This window comes from Zonotrichia leucophrys, chromosome 21, assembly GCF_028769735.1.
Source record: "Zonotrichia leucophrys gambelii isolate GWCS_2022_RI chromosome 21, RI_Zleu_2.0, whole genome shotgun sequence".
NCBI lineage: Eukaryota > Metazoa > Chordata > Aves > Passeriformes > Passerellidae > Zonotrichia > Zonotrichia leucophrys.
In genome coordinates this window covers 5,666,528-5,690,034 of record NC_088190.1, presented here as the reverse complement: position 1 = coordinate 5,690,034, position 23,507 = coordinate 5,666,528, and the positions used below count along the sequence as shown (strand labels likewise).

Here is a 23,507-nt window from a genome sequence, read left to right as displayed (position 1 = left end):
AAACAAAAAAAAAAGGCAAGTGAGGGATTTTACAGGGTTGGAAAATAGACACTATCCAAAGTGCAGGATTCAGCTGAATCACAAAAAAAAACCAAAAAAAAAAAAGACAAAAAAATGGAGATGAATTATAGGGAAACCACCAAACTGGAGCTGTGAGGTGTGAAAGAGAGCTCTGGGAGTCCCGGGGTGAGGAGGTGTCACTACCCCAGTGCTGGGTGAACTCGAGAGTCGCAGCTTTAGTTTGGATAAGCACACAGCAGTCTGAGGCCATCGCAGCTTATCCGAACCCTGAGAACCTCTCCGGTCTGCAAGAACAGTTCTCTCGCAAGATTCCCGGCACTTGCTGCTTCTGCTCAGCCCAGAAATCCCTTGAGCATGTCCCTCTTGCAGTATTTCAGCACTCTTAGCTTCTGGGGAGAAGCCAGGTGCAAAGGTACCTGCAAAAGGGAAAAGTGATGAGAAAACAAAAAGTTAACTCAACTTTTTGGAACCTCCTAAGGCTTGCTTGGAAACTGGGGGTGCGAGGCAGAGTTCCTAAGTTAGCTGGACTGGCTGGCCCATCCCTACATGTCCTCAGGTGGGAATGGTGAAGGTTTCATGCATGAACACGAGCGCTGCATCCACTCCTCCCTCAGGAGGACACAGCACCAGGCACTCACCATTTGTTTGCATAGAAGGTGCAAGATTTCAGCAAGCAAGACGCCGGCTCTTCCCACAGGAAGCAAGGGTTTGCTAAATTCTCTAGAATGAAAGAAAAACAGGTGTTTTGCTGTTATAATTTGGGATTTCTGGTATAATTTTGGGATGCAAATCCAGAAAACCAGTGACCAAACTGAGGCAGGAAATCCAGTGACCAAACTGAAGCAGGAAATCATCTTTAAACTCTGCCAGGGAGGAAGGATTTGATTAATCCAGCACTGCTGATAAAACATTTAGTGATGCAGTGACCTTGTCACTACAGGGCTAATTACAAAGTCTTGAATTTTACATTGAAAAATATTTTATATTTATGTCAAATCCACTCATTTTTGTGGGATGCTACACTGTTTTTTTCTTAATATACTGGAAATAGAAATAGGAACCATTGAACTGGTTCACAGTTAATCCCCAAATATGTAAGGACATACAGAAAACACAGGAATTCTGCTCCAGGAAATGGTTTCTGGTCTTGCACACAAGGTTTTGTGCCCATTAAGGCAGTGCCCAGGTGGGATCCCATAGTTTGGGCAGGGACACCTTCCACTGTCCCAGGCTGCCCCAAGCCCACCCAGCCTGGCCCTGAATCCCTCCAGGGATGGGGCAAACTCTGCCAGGGCCTCCTCATCCTCACAGAGGGGAATTTATTCCAACATCCCAGCCCTCCTTCAGTTACCCTCTGACCCTCTGCAAGGCCAATTCCCAGAGCCTCTGTGCTCCCAAATCACCCCACTCTACAGCACTGGGGTATTTTTAGCTGGAACAACAGCAGATTTATGGATAAATCCTTCTCCAAGGGTGAAAGCACCAAGCTCCCTTCCCAGCAGAGCTCTCAGGCTGGTGTGGGCTCCCAAGGATGTGAAACAGCTCTCCTGAGCCTCCAGCACTGATGGAAATCATACAGAGAAATCACTTCAGGCATCACTTACTGTATAAGTTCTCTCATAGAGATTCCTCCTTCTTTTAACATGGGGGTCACCAACTCAGCCAGGTACAGCCAGATATGGGGTATATCTATGGCCATGTCATCTGCCATCTCCAGGGTCTCAGAGAAACTTCAGAAAGAGGAAAAAACATCAAGTGTTAAATCAAATTTCATTGGAGACATTTCCATCAAAGAAGGAAATGTGCTTTAAAAATATTTTTTAACATAAGAGGAGTGAAGAGAGAGAGGAGGGAGGAGAATCACAAAGATAACAAAAAACCTATTGACATTTTATGCCTTTGGTACTTCCAAACTGCCAAGACTGGATTTCTCCATGCAGTAACAAGGAGAATATGTGGAAAAGACACCACATTTTGTAGATCCAACAGATACATCCAGGAAACCACCAGTTATAATAATTCTTATATCCAGCACCAAATCACTTGCTAAACAGTAACACCTATAAAACTAAAAAGCTTTCTTGTCTGTGTATAAAAACCATGAAGTAAATAAAACCTTCTTAAAAATATCCAAACATTTAGAGAAGGGGGTGAATCCTAACAGAATTCCAAGTGTAAGGTAAGCAGTGAAAAGTCTGTAAGGGCTCAGTTCAGCAGAGTTTCTATCTGCAGCAGGAATTATAGGGCTGCTCCCCAGTGATAAACCTTCCAGAATGGCTCAAAACCCTTCTTTCCCATGAAACTCTTGCAGGTGGCTTCACTTCCCATGCCTGGGAGATGGCAAATTTTCTGCTCTCCTGCCAGTTTCTAACATGGTTTGTTTCTCCTTGAAAACCTTGAGAAGCCCAGTGTCCTGCTAAGTGACTGTAAATCCACATTTTTTCTTATGTTTCAAACCAGGAACCATTTCCTTTGCTTCATTCTTTGCAACCTCTGCTGCTCCTCCAGCCTTTCTGGCAGAAATTATTTTCCTGTTGTGCATCCCCCCAGCCATAGGCTGGGACCAGCTCACCCTGTGGTCCCTCCTTACACGGTCACTTCTCCTGTGTCAGCAGTTTCTGGTGCTCTCCTCACACCCTCTGAACACCACTTGCCCTTTCCATCATCTTTCACATTGTTTATGTCACATTCAGAGCACAGATCCCAACATTTCATCAAGATCCACTTATCCAAACTCCAGGAAGCTCAGGAACAGCTTTCATCAGAATAAATTTTGGATGTGTGTCACCTCAAATGAGTCCCTCTGGCCATCAGTGCTGTGTGGACACAGAGTATTCCCTGTGGATTTAGATTTTTTCAGCAGTTCCATATGGTTTTGAACTTTGGCTGCCAAAACCTTTCCTGTGAGCTGGATGAAGCTCAGGGGCAGACAAAGGTGCAGGGAGTTTCCTGTTGGAATGATCAGTGGTACCACAATGACAAAAACTCAGATTAAAGCCAGACAGAGCCAACTCCTCAGCAACTCAGAATATTTCATCTACTCCTTCACTGCTGAATTTGTGTTTTATTCCTGTTTTATCCCTCCTGTTCTTCACCCCAGTGAGGACTGAGAGCCACCAGGGACCTCCATGGGAGCAGGGATTGTTTTAGGACTGCACAGCAGGCTGGGAACACAAATCTGAGGGAGCTGAAATGAGCCAGCAGCCAAAACTCTGTCCCTTGGCAGGTCCAACCCCTCTGCTGTGTGTTCTCCTTCTCAACCCCTCAAGCTGAGCTGTCCTGGGAAATGGCAGGGTGTGGGTGAAGCCCTCATCCCAGTGGGACAGTGCCTGTTGTGTGAAGGATTCTGATTTCCTCCTCTTCCACTTACACTCAGGGATTTGCAAAAGTCAAACAGGGAGAAATGCAGCACAAACAGGGATCTGAGCACACACATTCAAACAGACACCTACAGATCTGCTTCAAAATGCAAGCTGATATAAATATGAACATATTTATGTTCACTAAGGCATCTGAAACACTTTAAAATATATTACAGCAATAATATTCCTTATAAATACACCCAAATCACACAATCCTTCCATAAGAACGTGTGGAGAGGGCAGGATACCAAAACAAGGTGGGAGATCATTTCTCTGCAGCACAGCATCCATGTGCAAGGAACACTGCAGAAAAGAATCTGTGGATTCTCTGAGCAGAATACCAACCCCTTGAAGAACTCCTGCTTGCTCAGCTTTCCTGAGTGCACCAGCTGATGTAACAACTGGCCCATGTGATCCCTGGTGATCTGGCTCCGCTCCAGCGTGGACTCCACGCCCACACGCACGAACACGGGCAGCAGGCTCTGGGCACTGAGCTCCTCCACACACTGCATGGCCTCCTGTGGAACAACACAGAGTCACCCTCCTCTGAGAGCAGCAAAGCAGCAACCACCCTCCTCTGAAAGCAGCAAACCAAACCACCCTCCTCTGAAAGCAGCAAACCAAACCACCCTCCTCTGAAAGCAGCAAACCACCTCCTCTGAAAGCAGCAAAGCAGCAACCACCCTCCTCTGAAAGCAGCAAACCAAACCACCCTCCTCTGAAAGCAGCAAACACACCTTCCACTGAAAGCAGCACACACACCTTGCACTGAAAGCAGCAAAGCAGCACACACACCTTCCTCTGAAAGCAGCAAACCAAACCACCCTCCTCTGAAAGCAGCAAACCACCCTCCTCTGAAAGCAGCAAACACTCCTTCCACTGAACAGCAGCACACACACCTTGCACTGAAAGCAGCAAAGCAGCACACACCCTCCTCTGAAAGTAGCAAACCAAACCACCCTCCTCTGAAAGCAGCACACACACCTTCCACTGAAAGCAGCACACACACCTTCCACTGAAAGCAGCACACACACCTTGCACTGAAAGCAGCACACACACCTTCCACTGAAAGCAGCAAACACACCTTGCACTGAAAGCAGCACACACACCTTCCTCTGAAAGCAGCAAACACGTGGCACAAGAGTATTTCCTACTGTAACACCAGGGATTTTTGGTGAAATGAGGATTTAGTGAGGCTGCCATGCAAAGTGGTTCCTAATTCAGTGAGGTTCCACAGCCTCATCACGTAATAATAACAAAACCAACAGTAACAGCAATAATGGAATTTATACCACTCAGCTAACAAATCACATTCAAGGGCTGCTTGGATGGCAGGAGTTCTCTTCTGGATGCCACCAAAACACTGATTACTATATTAAACATCAAGTCAAAAAAAGGGTATCAGATCAGATTTGTCACTGATCTGAGCTGGCACAAATGCCTGTGTTACAAACCCACAGCCCATCAAGGAGCAGAAAATAGCTGGGGAGCACTTGGAGAAGATTTAGCTTTTTGTAAAGCTCCCACTTTCTGATGTGAGCACTTTGCAACCTAAACAAAGAAACACTCAGAGACTTTAAGAGCAGCTCTCAAAGTCCTACATCAAAAATCTCCATTACCATCACAAGGAGCTTCCAGTGACCTTCTGGGTGCAGCCCAGAGATCTCAGTGGCCTTCCTGCTTCCTTAAGCAGTCAGAGCTTTGCTGCACCTGAGGGCACCAAGAATCCCCCAGTAATTCCTGATGCAAACAAACTGCCTTGACTCCATGGACTTTGAACCAGCCCTGCCCTGCCTAATGCAATTCAGCTCCACTTCCAGCAGGCCACAGAAATGCAGAAATACCCAAATTGCTGCATTTGCAAACAGGGACATGAAGAGGCCCCTTCATCACAGGCATCCAGGGCAGCCTTTGGAGCCCATCATGAGCAGGAAAAGAGCAGAGACTCCTTGGCTCACCAGCCCCTGGGTCCCAGGCCAGCTCACTGCCAATCACAGCAAGGTTCTTCCTCTCCAAACCAAGTATTTAATAATTTATCCCATTAACTAGATGTGAACTCTGAACAATCCATCATGAGAATATTCCTCTTTCCAATTATTAATTGGAAGTCCAATGAAATGGAAGCAACAACTCTGCTTTAAAGGTGCCAAACCAGCAACTCCCAAGTGCTGCCATTTCAAACTTGGCAGGTTTTAAAATTTATTTCAGTGAAAGATCAAATGAAGCAGCCTTGCAGCCAATGTAACACTTCTTGCAAACTCCCTGGACGAGCTAAAAATCCCATTTACAAGGGAAACAAAATTTCAACCTTTTAACTAGGAAGTGATGACAGCTGCTCAGTAATTTCCAATGTTTATTAAAAATCCTCTGGAGTGGTTTGTTCAATATTTAGTATTGCTTTATCTGCCTCCAGATCAGAACAGCACATGCTTTGATAACTAAATGAAAACCTCTGTTTATTTTCCCACTAGCTTTTCTGCTTCCAAAATTGCTGGTATTATGGAGCTGCTCAGTGATTCATGACAGATACACATCCATCCTGCTACTTAAAACACAGCCTGGGCTGCTCTTCCTATTTCCAGCAGGGCACAAAACAAGCCTGGGAGACAGAAAAGTGTCCTGAAAGTGCCCCAGGAGCTGCTGCTGGTTCTGTCTGAGGGCTGGGTGCTCACAGAGACACATCCTGGGCAGAAACCACTGCAGCCCCTCAGAGCTGTCTGTTAAGTGAGGTTTCCATCTTGCTTACCTTAAAATCATTAATATGCAAGAACTCATCAATGATAGATTTGCATTTTCTCTCTATTTCCTCTTCTGATAGTGAAGGCTTTTCTTGCACTGGAGCTGGGGGAACTTCTGGCTTGGCTGGTGGAAATACAACAACAAAAAAAATGTTTGGAAAAGGAAAATCAGCATTTCAGAGATGACATTCTGAGAACAGAAGTCACTAGGGCAGGTGTGTCCCTGTCCCATCCTCAGGTTCTTTGATGGGGCTTGGAGCAACCTGGGATAGGTGAAAGCTGTCCCTGCCCAGGGGGGTGGAACTGGATGAGCTTTAAGGTTCTATTCAACTCAAACCATTCTGGGATTCTGGGATTCTTTCCTGGCTACTTTTCCCCCATTAGAACTCCCAGTATTTCTGTAAGTTGACCTTGCAGGATCACAGCTGGCACAGGTCAAACACCTTCAAAGCTCAGCACGAACATTAAATAATTAAATGGGAGCTGCTGCAGCAAAGTTAAAATGTGCTGACTGAGATGGGCAGCAGCCCAAGGCAATCTCCCAAACACATCCCAAAACCCCATGGAGTGTCTAGAACATCCCAAAGCTTCAGGACAAGCCTGTGCTGTGGCAGCTGAGGTGTTTCCCTCACTGCAGCAGTTTCCAGATGTTTCCCAGGGAAGGAGCTGAGTGCTGTCCTTACTGTAAAGGTTCTGCCCCCTTAAGTGTCCACATTTTCCAACTAACAGAGCAGCCCAGGCTGGCAGGAGGGACAAGCAGGAGCTGCAGGGCTGACAAGGTGACAGACAGGTCACCCTGGTGGGTGCCACCCTCCTGCTGCACCAGGGCTGGCAACAACAAGGTGCTAAAAAGCTGCCATGCACCATCTGACCCAAATCCCTGCCCTGGGGAATGCTTGAAAAGGGCAGATATGGCATTCCTGAAGAACTGACACTGATTTGGGGACAGTGACAGGATCAAACAGGGCAGCCAATGCCATGGGTGGTGCTGTGCTGGCACCTGCAGCCCCTCAGCCCCACTGGATCCCACAGAGGAGCTGCAGAGGGGGATGATTTCCCAGGCCTGCCTGGCTCAGCTGGGTCACCCAGCCCTGGGAGGTGCATCTGTCACTGTCCTGCACAGACAGACACCTGTCCCTGCTCCTGACAGCTTCTCCTTGTGCCATCCCACACATCCAGAGGAGCCCTCACCAGGTTCCTTGGCTTTGCTCCTCTCGGCCTCGGTGCTGTTCCTGTCCATCTCCATGGCTCCTGTCAGCTGCTTCACCGTCTCCAGCATCTCCCTGCGCTGCTCCTCCTGGGCCTGGTTGTCCAGCAGCAGCTCCTTGCTGCTGCTGCCCCTCAGGAAGGTGTTGGGCCGGGCCAGGGAGGGGGGCAGAGCTTTGTCGTTCTTCTCCCTGCCCGTGCTCCCGCGACTGCCAAACCAAAACACAAAATCCAGCTCAGGGGTGAGGAGAGGGACTCCAGGGCATCACTGCAGGGAAAAACAGCCCCCAAGCCCTGCAGGATTGCTGGCTCTGTTTCTACAGAGAATTTGCAGGATTGCTGGATTGTTAACTCTGTTTCTTACAGAGAATTTGCAGGATTGCTGGATTGTTAACTCTGTTTCTTACAGAGAATTTGCAGGATTGCTGGATTGTTAACTCTGTTTCTTACAGAGAATTTGCAGGATTGCTAACTCTGTTTCTTACAGAGAATTTGCAGGATTGCTGGATTGTTAACTCTGTTTCTTACAGAGAATTTGCAGGATTGCTGGATTGTTAACTCTGTTTCTTACAGCTATACCCACAACCAAAATTAACTCAATTTCAGAGATGCACAAACACAACTACCCAGAGTGGACAGGAACAGCCAATGCTTCCTAGAGAATACATGGAAAAGCAGAGCTCTACAGCACCCATTTTATAATGGAATAGTGATTTTTATAACACTTGGACTCTGTTTCCATTTGTAATAGTGTGAGAGCTTTAGATTAGATGTAACAAAGGAATTCCTGGCTGTGAGGGTGGGCAGCCCTGGCACAGGTGCCCAGAGCAGCTGTGGGTGCCCCTGGATCCCTGGCAGTGCCCAAGGCCAGGCTGGGCAGGGCTGGGACCCCCTGGGACAGTGGGAGGTGTCCCTGCCATGGCAGGGGTGGGAATGGGTGATCTCTCAACTCTCCCCAACCCAAACCATTTTGTGATTCCATGAGAGTTGTATTTTTTACCCATTAACTGAAAAATACCTCCCAAACAGTGAAGGCTCCCAGTAACAGGTGACAATGATCTGTCCTATTAATTACTGTGTTAATGAGTAAGATGGGCAAATCGATGCCATCATGGAATAACTTCCAGGTAAGCCCGAGCTTTACTTGAAATAGGAGGGAAAACATTGGAGGCACAATGCAGGAAAACACTTCAGCAGCTTGTGTGCACTGGAAGGAAGTTCCAGTGACATTTTAACTGAACTGTACATTTATAAACCATGTCTAGAGTTAATAAATTATTGAGGGTTAATTCATGTTTCATGCTCCACGCTGGAGTGGCTGCAGCCCTGAAGGAACTGGAGTGAGAGAGAGGCTCTGCAGTTTTTTGTTGGATGTGGGAGCACGGGCAGGTCACAGCTGCTGGGAAGGGTCAGACATGGTTTAATGCTGCATTTCTGCCAGCTTTTAGCTGTGTTTATCTGGATAAATAAACCTACTGACCTGGCTGAATTCACAGCCATTAAATCCAACCTATTTATTACCACATTTTATCTGAAGAGTTTTTAATCTGTTAAACACAACCACCCTTGGCTGAAGGGTGAAGTGGAAACTAAAACATTAATCAAAATGGTTTTAAAAATTAATTCCACCTCTCTCTCCTATGATATTATAAAATACAGGCATGTTGGAAGTTAACTCAGAGTGGGAAAAGGACCCAGCCATTCCTGGAAAAGCAAGGAATTCTTTTTTTTCTGAGTGCTGGTGCAAAGGGCAGCATGAGGAGTGATGGAGTGACACTCACCTCGTTAAGGCCCTGCGAGATTCTAGTTCTGAGGATGCAGATGAGGCAGATACTGGGGACACTGGAGGCTGCAGGGCAGAAAATCTGTTCAGACTTGTGGCACTTGGTCGCAAGGAGTCTGGAGATGGTGGAGACAACACAGAGCAGAGCAACAAGGTCAGGAGCTGCTGAGAGCTCAGCCCAGCCAGGGGACAGAACTGCAGGGAAAGGCTGGGCCTGCCCCACCTCAACCCTTCCTGCCAGGAGGTCACACACAGGGGACAGAGGGGAGCCCTCACTGGGGACAGCTCTGATCCTGCCTGAGAGCAGGGACAGCACCCAGGGAAGGGCAGGGGCTGGCCCAGGGGGGTTTGGGTTGGATCAGCAAAGGCTCTCACCCAGAGGGTGCTGGCACTGCCCAGGCTGCCCAGGGCATGGGCACAGCCCTGCCAGAGCTCCAGGACAGGCTGGGATTGTTGGGGTGTCTGTGCAGGGCCAGGGGTTGGGTTTGATCCCTGTGGGTCCCTTCCAGCTCAGGACACTCCCTGGCTCTGTGAACCCCACCCAAAGGTGCTCTGGGAACCCCACCCAAAGGTGCTCTGTGAACCCCACCCAAAGGTGCTCTGGGAACCCCACCCAAAGGTGCTCTGGGAACCCCACCCAAAGGTGCTCTTCAGCAGCACAGCCAGGGTGAGGGTTACCCATCCTCACTTACCCATCTCGCTTGCCTTGGCTCCACCACTGCTGCCCTTCCCCCAGCTGCCCAACTGGGCTTTAGGCACGAGCTGAATCTTCTCATCTATTGTGGGCTGTAAAACACACCAAGAGGTCCAGTTACAAGGGCAAATCCTACACTGTAATGATAAATGGGAGATTTTTTTGGCAATAATCCCAGTCTTGTGAACAGCAAAATGCACTTCACATATTTCTGGAAGACTAAACTGTGGCCCAAGACAGGGGACACAAACAACAAAGGGCATCACAAAGAGTCTCTTCCGTCAATGAGAGATATTCACAGTGAGCAGGAGCTTCTTTTTATTGAGAATTCTGAAGCTCAAAGTGGAAAAGCTCAGTACATCCCTATCTGAAAGATGTTCAGTTTGTTTCTGATGTTTAACCCAGATTCACTGTCCATCAACTCTCCAGTCATGGCTTTGGGGGGATCTGCAGGGCACCAAACAATCCAGAGGGCAAAGGATGACAACAGATGGCAGAACTTGGAGGAAGTGGTGTCTGGCACGAAGAGAATATTGATTTTACAATGTTCAGTGGGAGAATTTATTGACAAGGAGGTTGTGACCTCGCAGATCTCAGGGGAGCTCCTCTCATTCCAAAGCAGCTGCTGTGGAACCAGCTCCATTTGTATGGAACAGAGCAGAAGGGCTTTGCCCAGGTGAGCTGTAAGCCCAGGCAGAGGGAGGCTGAACCTCTCCTGCTAATGAAGTTTTGGAAGTTCTTTTATGACTTTCAGAAGGAACAAACTGGATCTGCAGAGGGGCTGCAGTCTGTCCAGGTGCTGCTGTGCAGCTCTCCAGGAATCCAGGCACTGAGTGTAAAAATCCAGGGCGAGTGACATTAAGTGGGACAAGGGGATATTTAGGAGTCAATGGTTTATGCAAAGGCCAGACTCCTCCTTGGCAAAATAACCCAGAGCTGTTCTGAACTTCAACAAAGGAGAAATGTCCAACTTGCCCAACCTGCAGCCTGGAAAACTGTCCCAAATTCACCAGTCTAATGGTGAAATAACAGGAGGATGCTCATCTGGAGGATGAATGTGAGAGTTTATCACATACTGGGGGATGCAACCATGCCACAAAGTTGAGAAACCTCTAAAGCAGACACAGCTCCTCCCATTCTACTGGAGCACCCTGAGTCTGGAGTGCTGTTGTTGGTGACACATCAAAGTGGATGTGGCCTCCCTGTTTTACTGAGGAGCAGCATCAGAACAGGGTCTCAAGAACTTGGGGCAGCCAAGGATTTCCAGCAGGTGTTTGAGACCCCCAGGTGATGTGTTTGAGACCCCCAGGTGATGTGTTTGAGACCCATGAACATGGGGGCTGTGTTGCTGTCACACAACACCCTGGCTCACATTTTCATCACTAATAAAATGCAGATTTTCTGATTGTGAGAGCTTCTGGAGCTCAAAAGGACACTGTGAACCTGAGGAAGAAAGTCTGCACACTCCTTTCCCTCAGGACAAAGCAGGAACATCCAGAAGAAAATGCAGCTTGATTTACACCCAGTATTAACTCTGGGGATTTAAGTTTTGACCTGCACACACCATCCTGTCCTTCCTGGACTAACAGATGTTTTATTGCCCTGAAGGAGGCTGTGCTGGCACCTACCTTGGTGATTTTAAGGAACTTGGTGGGGTCCAGCACTCTGCTGTTCTTTGCCCCCTGCACAGTGTTCCAGCCGCCTTCGTCGACCCGTGGGACACCTGAGGGGACAAACAGAGCCACGTTTGGCTCAGCCCAGCCCAGCCCAGCCCAGCCCATTGCTGGGTCCTGCTTGGGAGCCTCCCTCCCTCCCCCTGCCTGCCTGTGCCCTCACACCACAGCCTGCACAGAACAGCTCTCACTCCTCCAGGGGCTGTTTTTGGAAGGGATGGCTCCTGGCTGGATTTCTCTGCATTCAGGAGCTCACAGGAGCTGGTGAGGTGAGAGCCTTCCCTGACCAGAGCCTCACTCACCCCACAATTCCTGCAGCACTTGGCTGGTCTGACACAGAGCCCCTCAGGCACTCCCAGGTCCCTCACCTTCTCCTGGTGTCACTTTTAGGATAATTAAAGTGTACATGAATTTTTTTTCCATCCTGTTTTCAAAGCACTTTCATTTGACAATCCTTAGAGAATTCCCCAATCCCTAAAGAATCCCTAAAATTAGTCTCTATGTGCCCTGCTCTGTCCCACTCTTCATTTTCCCAGTCACTCCAACTTCATCTTCAGACAGTGCCCTGAGGGCCAGGAGCAGTTTAAGGTGACACCAAGAACTCCCTCATACAGAGTCAGCACCTCATGGCTTTAACAACTGAAGACAACACGGTTACTCCTGAAATGAGATGTTTTTCTTTTGAAATGAGATGTTTTTCTCTTGAAATGAGATGTTTTTCTCTTGAAATGAGACTCTGCAGTGCATGAGAATGGATGGCAAATCTGACTCCTATATAATAACTTGTTAGAACAGATTTCTGGCAGCCTGTCACAAAATCCAACATGGTTTGTGGAATGGAATGTGTAAGCACTGTTGGCCTGTGGTTGGTTATTGTGACCCATGAGATTTGCCCCTGAAAATCCCCACAGCCAATCCATGGCAGATCTGCTCCTTTTCCAGCCTCTGCCATACCAGGCCCCAATTTCCTTTGCTCATTACACACAGGAAAAAAACCACAGATTTTTTTTCCTTTTTTGTGGGATTCCCTCTAAGGGCACTGGATGTGAAATGAGCAGCCAACTGGCTTTTACTTTACCTGGTCTCCTCTTGTCTTTGGTCATGAGTTGTTGCACCTTCCTCTGTTCTTCCTGCTCTTCAATCTTGGCTTCTTTATGGATCTGCTCGATGGTTTTGGGGCCCTGGTCTGCTCTCCGTGACACCCAGTTGCACTGGGGAAGAAACAAAAAAACCCAAATGTGCTCAGGGAAACTTCCAGGGGAGCATCAAACATGGGGAGTCTGAATATTGGGAACAAGGCCTCATCCTCCCACCCTTGCCATGCCTTGAGGGCTGGAGAAATCTGTGAGTGGACCTTATGACTGGTATGAACATATGAAATGTTAGACACATGATGGACATGTATGACACTTATGGAAGGGTATGCACATGATGGACATGTTATGGCAGGTTGGAAATATGGACTGTATGGATGTGTATGGACAGGTATGACATTAAGGACATGGTTATGGACACATGATGGACATGGTTGACAGGGTTATGGACACAGGACATGGTTATGGACACATTATGGACACATGATGGACATGGTTATGGACATGGTTATGGAATTGGGTTATGGACACAGGACATGGTTATGGACACATGATGGACACATGATGGACATGGTTATGGATGTGTTTGGACAGGATTATGACACTTAGGACAGGGTTATGGACACAGGACATGGTATGGCATGTATGGACACATGATGACATGTTATGACTTGTTAGAATTGGTTAGGACACAGGACATGGTTATGGACACATGATGATGGTTATGACATGTATGGAATTGGTTATGAAGGACATGATTTGAACAGTGGAATGTATGGACAGTATGGAAGTTATGGACACATTATGGACATGGTTATGGACACATGATGGACATGGGTATGGACATGGGTATGGACACATGATGGACATGGTTATGGACATGGTTATGGACACATGATGGACACATGATGGACATGGTTATGGACACATGATGGACATGGTTATGGACATGGTTACCCCAGCACCCCAGAGCAGAGCCTTGTACTCAGGTACAGGGACTGCAGCCAAGACCTGACTGAACTCATTAATCCCCAGCCTGCACATTCCCAGCTTCTCTTTCAAGGCTCAGAGGGAAGAGAAGAGCTGCTGTCACTCTCTGTTTGTCACTGATACTTTTTGTGGGAGCCTCTCCTCCAAGCTGGAGGGAAGAAATGAAAATAAAAAAAAAGAAGTGACTGATTTTAAATGGAGACAGTGCTTTGCACTCCAGGAATGGTGATGGCTGACACAGGGATCCTGCAGAGAGGAGCAGCTGCCACTCCAAAACCACTTTCCTTGCTTGATGTGTCTTTTCAGCCATGCAGGGCTCAGACCCCTCCAGCCCTGGAATGACCACACTGTCCCTAATCTTGCTGCAGCCTCATTACAGCTCTTGGATTAATTATCTACCTGCAGCCAAGATGGTGATTTCAGCCTCCACACAACCCAGACCAGCTCCCCTGGAGGGGAATTACAGCTGCTGGGAAGGTTTGTTCCACCCATGGTCACATCTTCACCTGCACAGTGTGGGGACCCCCTGCACCCCAGGTGTGCTGACCATGGCACCAGGACAACATGGAGACATCTCCTGGCTTTGGACAGCCAGGCCTGGGGGAGAAGGGAACAGATCTGCCCTAACATCCCACTTGAGCTGTGAATCCCTGCTCTTGCATGAGAGCTTATCCAGCCTGGATCACAAGGGAACATGCCAGACTGGCATGGGAGCTGCAGGACAGAGGGCCCCAGGGAGAGCTCAGAGCCCTTCCAGGGCCTAAAGGGGCTCCAGCAGAGCTGGAGAGGGGCTGGGGACACAGGGAATGGCTCCCACTGCCAGAGGGCAGGGTCAGATGGGATTTGGGAATTAGGAATTGTTCCCTGTGAGGGTGGGCAGGCCCTGGCACAGGTGCCCACAGCAGCTCTGGATCCCTGGCAGTGCCCAAGGCCAGGCTGGGCAGGGCTGGGAGCAGCCTGGGACAGTGGAAGTGTCCCTGCCATGGCAGGGGTGGAATGAGATGATCCTTGAGGTTCCTTCCAAGCCACACCAGCCACCCATGATTTCACACTTCTGCTCACTGGAGCTGGGACCTACCAGCCTTAGGTCTATTACATCCTGAAGCATGAACCGAATCCTTGAGGAGGTTTTCCTCTCTTTCACAATCTTCTCCATCTGATTAAAATACTGGTCCATGCGGGGCTAGACAAGAAAAACATCAGCAGCACCATCAGTTGTGGAGGAAAATGAAAACATTCCCTGGAGGGGCAGCCAGCAGGTCCTGCATTCTGGGATTTCTGTGCTGGAAACATCAGGGCTGCTCCCCAGAGAGGTGAGTGCTGGGTCCTGTACATTCCTCCAGGGTGGATCTGAGGGTGCACAGGGCAGCACCTGCAGGAGATGAGGCACAACTGTGCAGGCACACAATTCTCTGGGTTTTTAATTACATTTTCTCTGGGTTTTTAATTACACAAACCATCTACACCCTCTGCATGTACATCATAAACATTACATCCATTTAAAATATATCTCAATCTGAGCTTCCAGATTGAGCTATCAATCAAATATCTCAAATTTGGAAGACCCAAATCAGCTGTGTGCTCACCTCAGCCCAAGAAAAACTGGCTCAGGAAACAAAATGGGTACAGAACCAGCCTAAGACACATCATTCCATGGTTTATTCCCCGAGCTGAGCCAGGCCAGACTGAGCAGCAGCTCTGGGTCTCTCTGCAAGAACAGTTTAATGGCCTTGGCTGGGGGAGAAACCCCACAAACTCCTCATCCAGAAAGTTGTGATGTGGTGGAATCCCAATAGGTTCACACTAGGACATGAATTGGGATCAGGAGAGAAGCTCCTGTTAGGTCTAAATTTGGCTCACCAAGCCCTTTTCTCAAATCAGGGCCTCTGGTTGTTTCAAACAAGAGTTTCAGAGCAGTTTTTACCATGTTTCCCACTCTCTTCACTAAAAATCAGCTAAACCCTTGTCCTTGTAGTTTAAGAAACAAGAAAAAAATCCATTAAAATTTGTGTCTGGCCTTGCCTTGGAAACTTCCAGTTGTTATTTCCAAAGTTAGGCATGATGGGGAAATATTTCCAATGGACTCTGCTTAGAAGTTTTAATTAACTATGACTAACAGTTCAGCTTCAATAAAAACACATAATAAAATGTCTACCCCATTAAGAAGGATTCTGTCAGTACTGACAGAAATAACCAATCCCAAAGGCAGGACAGAGACCTCTGGAATTGCTCCCTTGCCCTGCCATGCCCCAACTCGAGGGGGCAGAACCAGCAGAGCACCAAAATGTTGCTTTTAAAGTGCTCCAAAAGACCAAAACAGCATCCAGGCCTCACCCAGCTTGGAAGTCAGACCTGGTTTTCCTCCCAAAGCACACAGAGAAACTGAATCTCACTCACAGCACAGGGCCTGCTGATAAACCCTGCTGGTTTGGTCACTGCTCACAGAACAGCCTGGGCAATTCCTTCCCCCGAGGCTCAGGGCTGAGCTGCTGCAGTCCCTGAGTGCAGAGGGAACTCCCTGCCCGGGGCAGCTGAACACAATGAGCTCCGTTTGTTCCCAGAGCCCAGTCCCACTGATTCCTGGCAAAAACCTCGAGTTGTTCATCCCAAGGCTGGTTTTTGTGAAGGAGCAGCAGAGTGTCTGTGCCAAGAGGAGCTCTTGGAGTGCTCTGTGCTGCAGATATATTTGCTGGAAAAGGGGGAGGAGGAGGCAGAACAGCTGCCACATCCCAGCACATCTGGGGACAAGGGTGACACAAAACACAGGCACCCCCAAAGCTCAGGTGGGGTTTGGACTGGTTAAGGAGGGTGCTGCAGATTTAACCTGCACAACACATTTCATGGTGGCTTTTGTAGGTAACATAAACCTCCAACTGGAAATAATAATGTTTTGGGAGCTACAAAGGAAGAGGGACATTCAGCTTGGAAAAAGGAAACGTTGAGCATTTCTGGGCTGTGTGTTTGGATAAAATCTTTGGAAATAACAACTGGAGAACACAGCTGAAAATGCTACAGAATCTATGACAGAGCAGGGAGCGAGGCCAGGTCATGACGAAACATCCACAGAGGAGTGGATGATTTCCTCATGCCATATGGAAATTCCTGAAGAAAAAACAAATCTTGAAACAAAAACACTCCACACCCATTTTTCCAGCTCTGCTCTCCCACAGAACCTCATCCCTCGCTCCCATTCCTGCCCCACCTTTGCCTTCTCAAAGTCCAGGTCCTTGCCAATGGTCGTGAGCAGGCGGCAAAGGCACTCGAGGGACTCCTCGTCGTGGTTCTTCAGCAGCTTCACCACGCAGTCGTGCATGATGGCCTCGGTCAGCATCTTCAGCTTGAAGAGCTCGCCGATGAATTTGATGTTCCCGATGGATCTCCGCCGGGCTTTGTCCTTGGCCTCCTCCAGCTCGTCGTGGAGCCGTGTCTTCTCCTCTGGCTGCAAAACAGGAAAACAGCTCTGCAAAACCACGTTCCCAATGTACAGAACTCTCTGAAAGATCCAGTTTTATGAAGAGGACCTTCGTATGAAATTAACACAAAAAAGAGGAAGCTGGCTGAGTAGCAGTCACATGTATTTGGTATGATGGGATATTTTAAAAACTCTCATCCCTTGGTCACTTTTATTATATGGGTAGATTATATATATGGATTTATGTTGGACTTGAGCTTGGGAGCAGCCACAGGTTTGGTGGTGTGGATGTTCAGCAGCTTCTGGGCATAATTCTCATATGGAGGAAGGCTAAATGACAATTATCTCCTGGTTTCCTTGTACAGGGATGAGGGAGGGCTTCAGCCTTCTGTCTCAAGTTCCATTAGGCTAAAACCTTCATGGATTTTTGTTGAAGAACTTTAGAGTTAAGCACAAGTGGTCACCTCCTCCCTCCCCTCCCTTCTGCTTTCATAGACACTGTTCCCTCTTTTACTCCTAAAGCCCAGAAAGATGCTGGGATAAAGCCACTGTCAAGGCAAGTATTTTTTATTATGCTCAGGCACAGTGACAGAATGAAAGTCTCAACCCCAAAATCCCCCTAAATTAACTGCTGTTTCAAAAGGAAATAATTTTCTGAGGGAGCTCTGAGAACTTATGGAGAAAAACACCACTTACAGTGGTGGCAGCTTCGAGTTCTTTCTGCTTCTTTTCAAAGACATCATCGTCAGCCTTGTCCTTTTCAAATTCCTTCTGGCAGCGATTTAACAGCAACTTACGGAAATTTACTGTGCTCCCAGGTTTGTCTGCCATGGGCACTTTCAGCTGGAGTGAGAAGGAAGAAAAACATCAGCAGAAATAGGGATAAACTCCACAGAGGAAGGGTCATCCATAACAATTTATTTTGCTCTTCATGTTGAGCTGTGCAGCTCCACAAGGCTGTGAAAGCAAAGCCTCACATGAGGATTTCCAGTGGAGTTTTACATTGCAGATGTAAAGCCACACTCCAAACTTGGCTGACACCACCTCTGCCCGGGGGTGAATTACATTTCCATCCATATGATCCCTTAAAAGCACCCTCTGCTTAAAAACACTCCTGTTCTCTGCTGAAGGCTTAAACCATATTCCTTCACTAGGGAAGGAGGGAAAAAGGGGCTCTTTTGTCCCAAATTCACCATCTGAGAATGATCTGTGCAAAGCCTGGCTCATCCTGGGCTCCCTTGGAGCTGACAGACACAGAAGGGTGGGCAGGCCCTGGCACAGGGTGCCCAGAGCAGCTGTGGTTGCCCACCCCAGAAGTGTCCCAGGCCAGAGCAACCTGGGATGGTGGAAGTTGTCCCTGCCCATGGCAGGGGGTGGAATGAGAACAGCTCTAAGCTCCCTTTCCTGCCTATGCTGTTCCATGCTTGTGATTCCATGAACTTCCCAGACTCATCTTGCGACCAGGTGGAGCAAGGAGTCCTCAACTCCCAACAACTGCTCCAAATCCCTCTCCCTTGGGCATGGCCAACAAAAAAACTCCACATGAATAATTCCTACTCCCACTCAGGAGCTACCACTCTGCTGTCTGCAGTTTGTGTGGCTGCCCCTGAGCCCAGGGCAGCTGCTGTGCCCTCTTACCGTCACCAGGCAGCGGCACATGTTGGCGTAGGCCACGGAGAAGCTGGGCTCGTCGATGGCCTTCTCAAAGACCAGGTCAATGACTCCCTTCAGCCTCTCCTCCGTGTCCACCGTCAGGTCTGTCACCTGCTTCATCAGCTGGTTGAACATCTGGGGCGTCAGCTTGTTCAAGATGCTTCGTACCTTGCGGAACAGCTCCTGAGGGACACAAAGGCCGCGAGCTCAGCACAGCTGGTGCAGGTGGAGCTCAGGAATGGGCCTGGATGCTTCCCACAGGGGAACGGAGACACCCTGGAGGAATGGCTGGGAAGCTGAGTGACACACCACAGGTTTCTGCACAGCCCAACCCCACTCCTCACTTGGCTACCAAAGACCAAGACTACAGGGAGTTCTGGGAACACCCAAGTGCTTTTGTTGAGTGCAACAGAGGCACAAATCCCTTCCTGTCAGAAATAATCTTTATATCAGTTTAATCCATGAGATATAAATTAACAGGGAGTGGCCTCTGTCTCCTTCAGCCAGAGGTAACCAACCTCTCCTATAATTCACTTTAGGGTACTTTATTTTTTCCTATCCAGGATGATAATGAGGTCAACAATGCCACCATTAGCTCCAAGAACAGAATTCCGGTGTCCTTCAAGACCATTCCAACTTATCCTACAAATTACAAGCTTGGCCACCACACAAACACCTCCTCCCAGAGCCAGTGCCCCGTGGAGGAGAGGAGGGGGAGAAGGAGAGAGGCAGCTCCAGACAGCACTGCTGGGCTGGGCAGCACCAACTGAGGGATTCCACAGAGGAACCTCAGCCTTGCTGAGGATCCAGGGAAGAAATGTGGTCTAAAAGGAGATGAAAACCAAGTTCTGTGCTGGGAATGTAATGCTCTTTGCTTTAGAATGGGGACAGAAATATTCCAGTAAAACAGCAGTAGGAAAGCAACCCTGGAGGAGAGGCAGGAGCTTGTCTGGTGTTCTCTGCTTAACATACAGGACTGGCATTTAAACAAGAATAAACATACAAAAAATACCATCAAGGGAGGGGAAAACTGGGATTCCAACTGGAATGCATTGCCCTTTTTCACTGTCTGACACAAGGAGGAAGCCAAATTCCCATTACCTGGGGCAGCTGCTGCACCCTCAGACCTGCTGATGCTCTCACCTGGGTTTTGACATTTTCTGGGTCCTCAGTTTGGTTTTCCCTCTTCAGGCTTGGCTTCCAGGCGTTCTCTGCCTTCTTCAGGTGCACATCCTCCTTCACACACACAGTGATGATCTTCCTGGGCTCCCTCCTCTGGCCAGGCTGAGATCTCCTCGGTCCAACATTCAACAACTAGGACAAAAACATTCCTTGTTATCTCCCACTTTGGGCTGGGTAACACATCCAGGGCAAGCACCAGCACCCACTGACGGCACTGCCGACCACCAGCACGTCCTGCTGGGACACCAGGAGTCCCTGTGACCCAGCACTGCTGCAGGCTGCTCACAGGGAACATGGAGACACCAGCACATTCCTCTGGGCAGCTCCTCCCAGCAGAGAGATGGGCTTTGACTCTGCCTACACAACTCAGCAGCACTCTGGGGGCTGCTACAGGGGGCAGAACTGACCCCAGCTGGCCAAAAATGCCTCTTGGGATCAGAAACTGCAGAACTGAGGCATCACAGCAAGGTGTGCAAGAATTCAGCCCTTACAGGTGTATTTCATGCCATCCCAAGCATTAGATAATAATAAACTGGCAGCTCTGCCAGAAATGTTGTTTTACTGGGGATTGCTTCCAACAAAGCCATTTGGAGATGGGAATTACGTAAAACACAGTGCAGGAGTATCACTGCAGCTCCTGCACTTGAAAAACATGGATCCTAACAGATATGGGACAAACTCTGGGTGGTTTCACAGCAGAAAGGGAATCAGGGTGCTTTGGAACTGCCTGAGCACCTCTGCAACCCTGTGCACTGTGATGCTCCTCCTGAACAGGCACAAGGCCTGCACAGCTGGGGAGTTTTTCACCACATGTACAAGTGGTGGGGCACAAGACACCCCCAAACCTCCTCTCCATCATCTGATTAAGGACTGAAGGTACCAGGTGCTATTGGGAGGCTGCTCTTCCCCCGTGCTCCTTCACTGGTCTGAACTCATTTATCACAAATGGCCAAGCTCAAGGTACAAATGAAAGCAGCAAAACTCCATTATCAAACCTGGTACTTCCCACAGCAGTAATTAATCTGCTCAGCAGCCACTCAGGGAAGATGGGCCATTTCAAAGACTGCTTTGTTCAACAAAGGGATTCAACAAGCATCAAAAAGGCCACTGCAGTTACTTGAAGAGCCTCAATGAATAGGAGGAAAGAGCTCTTGGCTGGTGCCTCTTATGTCATACATCAGCCACAAACCTGGATTTGTGGTTATTGAAAGGCAAAATTCCTCTCAAAGGCAGGAGGGAGTTGAAGCACTTGCCTCTGACAAGGTAAATGTGTGCAAATGAGCAGGATCACCAGCAGGGCTGGAGCTCTGGTTTGGGACAACAGCAGCAGAGGAAGATGCTGTCAGAAGACAACACCCTCACCCTGAGGAGTGACTGCTCCCATGGTGCCTGGGAGGGGGCTCCAAGGGCCAGGGTGCCACTGGGCTCCCCCCAGCTTACAGAGGTCCCTGCTCACATCCCCTGCCATGCACAGAAACAGCCCAGCAGATGATTCCAACTGCACGGGGCACAAGGCCCATGAATGCTGTAATCACAGAATCATTTATCTTGGAAAAGAGCTCCAAGATCATCAAGTCCAACCACTTGTAGCACAACCACAGCAGCTGATCATTGTTGACTCCTCACTGATCACTCCTGAGGAGTCACAGTGGAACAGGGAGCCTCTTCAGGGGTTTCTGTGTGTCAGACACCTTCCTAAAGCAGACACTGCTCCCTCCTGTGTCCCACCCTGAGCCCTGAGTGACACCAGCGTGGCTCAGCAAGGCCTGGCACAGCCCTGCCTTCGCCCAGCACCTCTGGTGTTACACAGCTCTGCTGCCCAGGCTCTGAGCACGCTGCCCACGTGCACAGAAGAGACTTCCCTGCAGCTGAAGGAGCAGACAATGGTGTCACAGACACTGACTGGGCACAGCCACGTGTGCCAGAGCTCTGCACACACCTCCTGCCCACAGCCAGCTCTGGAATCAGAGCCAGGCTGCAGTGTGCCCTGAAACCCCAAACCTTTGAGCTCATCCCCCCAGAACAGGGGCAAAGCCAAGGAGAGGTGACCTGCAGCCACCCCACGTCCTGCAGAGGCAGCTCTGGTGTGAAGGAGCCCCCAGACAGCCCAGGCTGTGACAGGCGGGCACGGAGTCGCAGAGGCGGCGCTTCCTCGGGCACGGGTCCTGTGCAGCAAACACCCACCCACCCCTGAGGGAGGAGACTCCCTGGGACAGCTGAGGGATGCACAGAGCCCCAGTGTGTCACCTGTCACCTCCTCACATCCAGCTGCCTTTGAGCCCTTTCAAGCATCAACACAACGACGATTTTCTTTGATATGGTATGTTTTTAATATCTGTGAATAAACTCAGTTCAAACTGTGTGATTAGGTTTTCAATCAGTGAATAGAAGCATCCTTTGAAGATGTAATAACAAATTAGAAGGATCTAACTTTTAAGAGAAATGGTTTAGGGGTCTGGGGTTTTTGGCTCCAGATTTCTACAGCAAGTTCAAGAGGTGCCTGAGCTCAGGCCTGGCTTCCTGTAAATAATAATGGTTCTGGAGCATGGGACAAGTACCAGGTGCTCCTGCATGAATCTGAATGACCTCTTTTCCAGAGGAAGACACAGGGAAGGAAAGCAGGAAGACAAAGGTCCAAGACTCCTGCAGAGGAGCCAAAGGCTCACAGCAGCACAGACTGGCCTGGTGCTCCCACCCAGGCTGCAAGTCATGGAAATACTTTAGAAACCATCCAAGGAATTAAGGAAGTGCTTGTCCCTCTATAAGAGGCTTTGAATGCAGACAGTGAAATTGATCTTCCATGGTGGGAGGGGTTGTTCCTCCCAGGAACAAGAACCGAGGTGATTTCAGTTTCCATCACCTCTCAGGAAGGACAAAGCCAACGCAGCCTGTGCACGGACGGACCCGCCTGCTCCAGCCCCACACCTAACCCTGCCTACAGCACAGAGCCTTCCCAGCTGCACCCTGTCCTGTGCAGCTCCACCCCACTGTCTGACACAACACCGGTTAGTGGCAGAGACAGTCATAAAAAACACGCTCAAGCAAAAAGAGGGAAACAAAGACAAAAGCCAAAGAAGCGAAACAAAAGACGCTCAACGTGCCGGAAGCGGTTAGCGCTGAGCTGCTCCACGTTACTGGGGCAAGGAAGAGGCAGTGGATGGATGGTTGATGGCATGGCCTGTGCAGAGGTGGGATGGCTGGGGACAGGCAGCACACGCAGGGGTGGCCATGCTCACGAGAGGGAACGTCTGCCCCTGCTGGGCTCAGAACCCTCTGATCCTACAACCGCCGGCGTCGAGGACAGGCTGGTTAAACCACGGCGCCTTCCAGCCCTCCTCCAGAACAAGGCAAGGAGAGGCTCTGCTCTGCAAAGGCGCAAATGTAAGATGTATGTTACGTGCTGAATGCTCCAAATGAACGGGGTAAGCGGGACTTACCTTTTCTCCCCCTTTCCACAGGTCTGCAAAGTGCAGACCCTCGCGGATCCCGCTCGGGCCAACGTCCCAGCATGCCCTCAGCTGGTGATGTCCCACCCACCACTGAAGACTGCCTAGAGGGGTACAACGCAAGTCTTGTTTCGGTTTTTTTTAAACAAGGTTGCACCTTTTTGTAAAGTTTTCTGCCAGTCGTTCTTTATCAACGGTGGGTGTTGGGGAAAAAAGGCAACTCTACAAAAAGGTGCAAAGGCTGGGGGGAGAG

The 23,507-nt window shown here is 49.1% G+C and overlaps 1 protein-coding gene across 18 annotated transcripts in view; it reads right to left on the bottom strand.

Moving 5' to 3' along the window:
• The window catches only part of EIF4G3 (eukaryotic translation initiation factor 4 gamma 3), a 153,135-nt gene that overhangs the window by 6,289 nt on the left and 123,339 nt on the right, over positions 1–23,507 (bottom strand). For all 18 annotated transcript variants that reach the window (XM_064730823.1, XM_064730824.1, XM_064730826.1 and 15 more), the window contains 14 exons: positions 19,770–19,940; positions 18,612–18,809; positions 17,670–17,816; positions 16,764–17,000; positions 14,640–14,744; positions 12,556–12,688; positions 11,433–11,527; positions 9,803–9,896; positions 9,109–9,226; positions 7,313–7,536; positions 6,130–6,245; positions 3,729–3,901; positions 1,626–1,751; positions 660–741 (listed from right to left, as the gene is read on the bottom strand). In XM_064730823.1, coding sequence (XP_064586893.1) covers positions 660–741; positions 1,626–1,751; positions 3,729–3,901; positions 6,130–6,245; positions 7,313–7,536; positions 9,109–9,226; positions 9,803–9,896; positions 11,433–11,527; positions 12,556–12,688; positions 14,640–14,744; positions 16,764–17,000; positions 17,670–17,816; positions 18,612–18,809; positions 19,770–19,940 — 2,019 coding nt within the window. The remainder of the gene's footprint in view (positions 1–659; positions 742–1,625; positions 1,752–3,728; positions 3,902–6,129; positions 6,246–7,312; positions 7,537–9,108; positions 9,227–9,802; positions 9,897–11,432; positions 11,528–12,555; positions 12,689–14,639; positions 14,745–16,763; positions 17,001–17,669; positions 17,817–18,611; positions 18,810–19,769; positions 19,941–23,507) is intronic.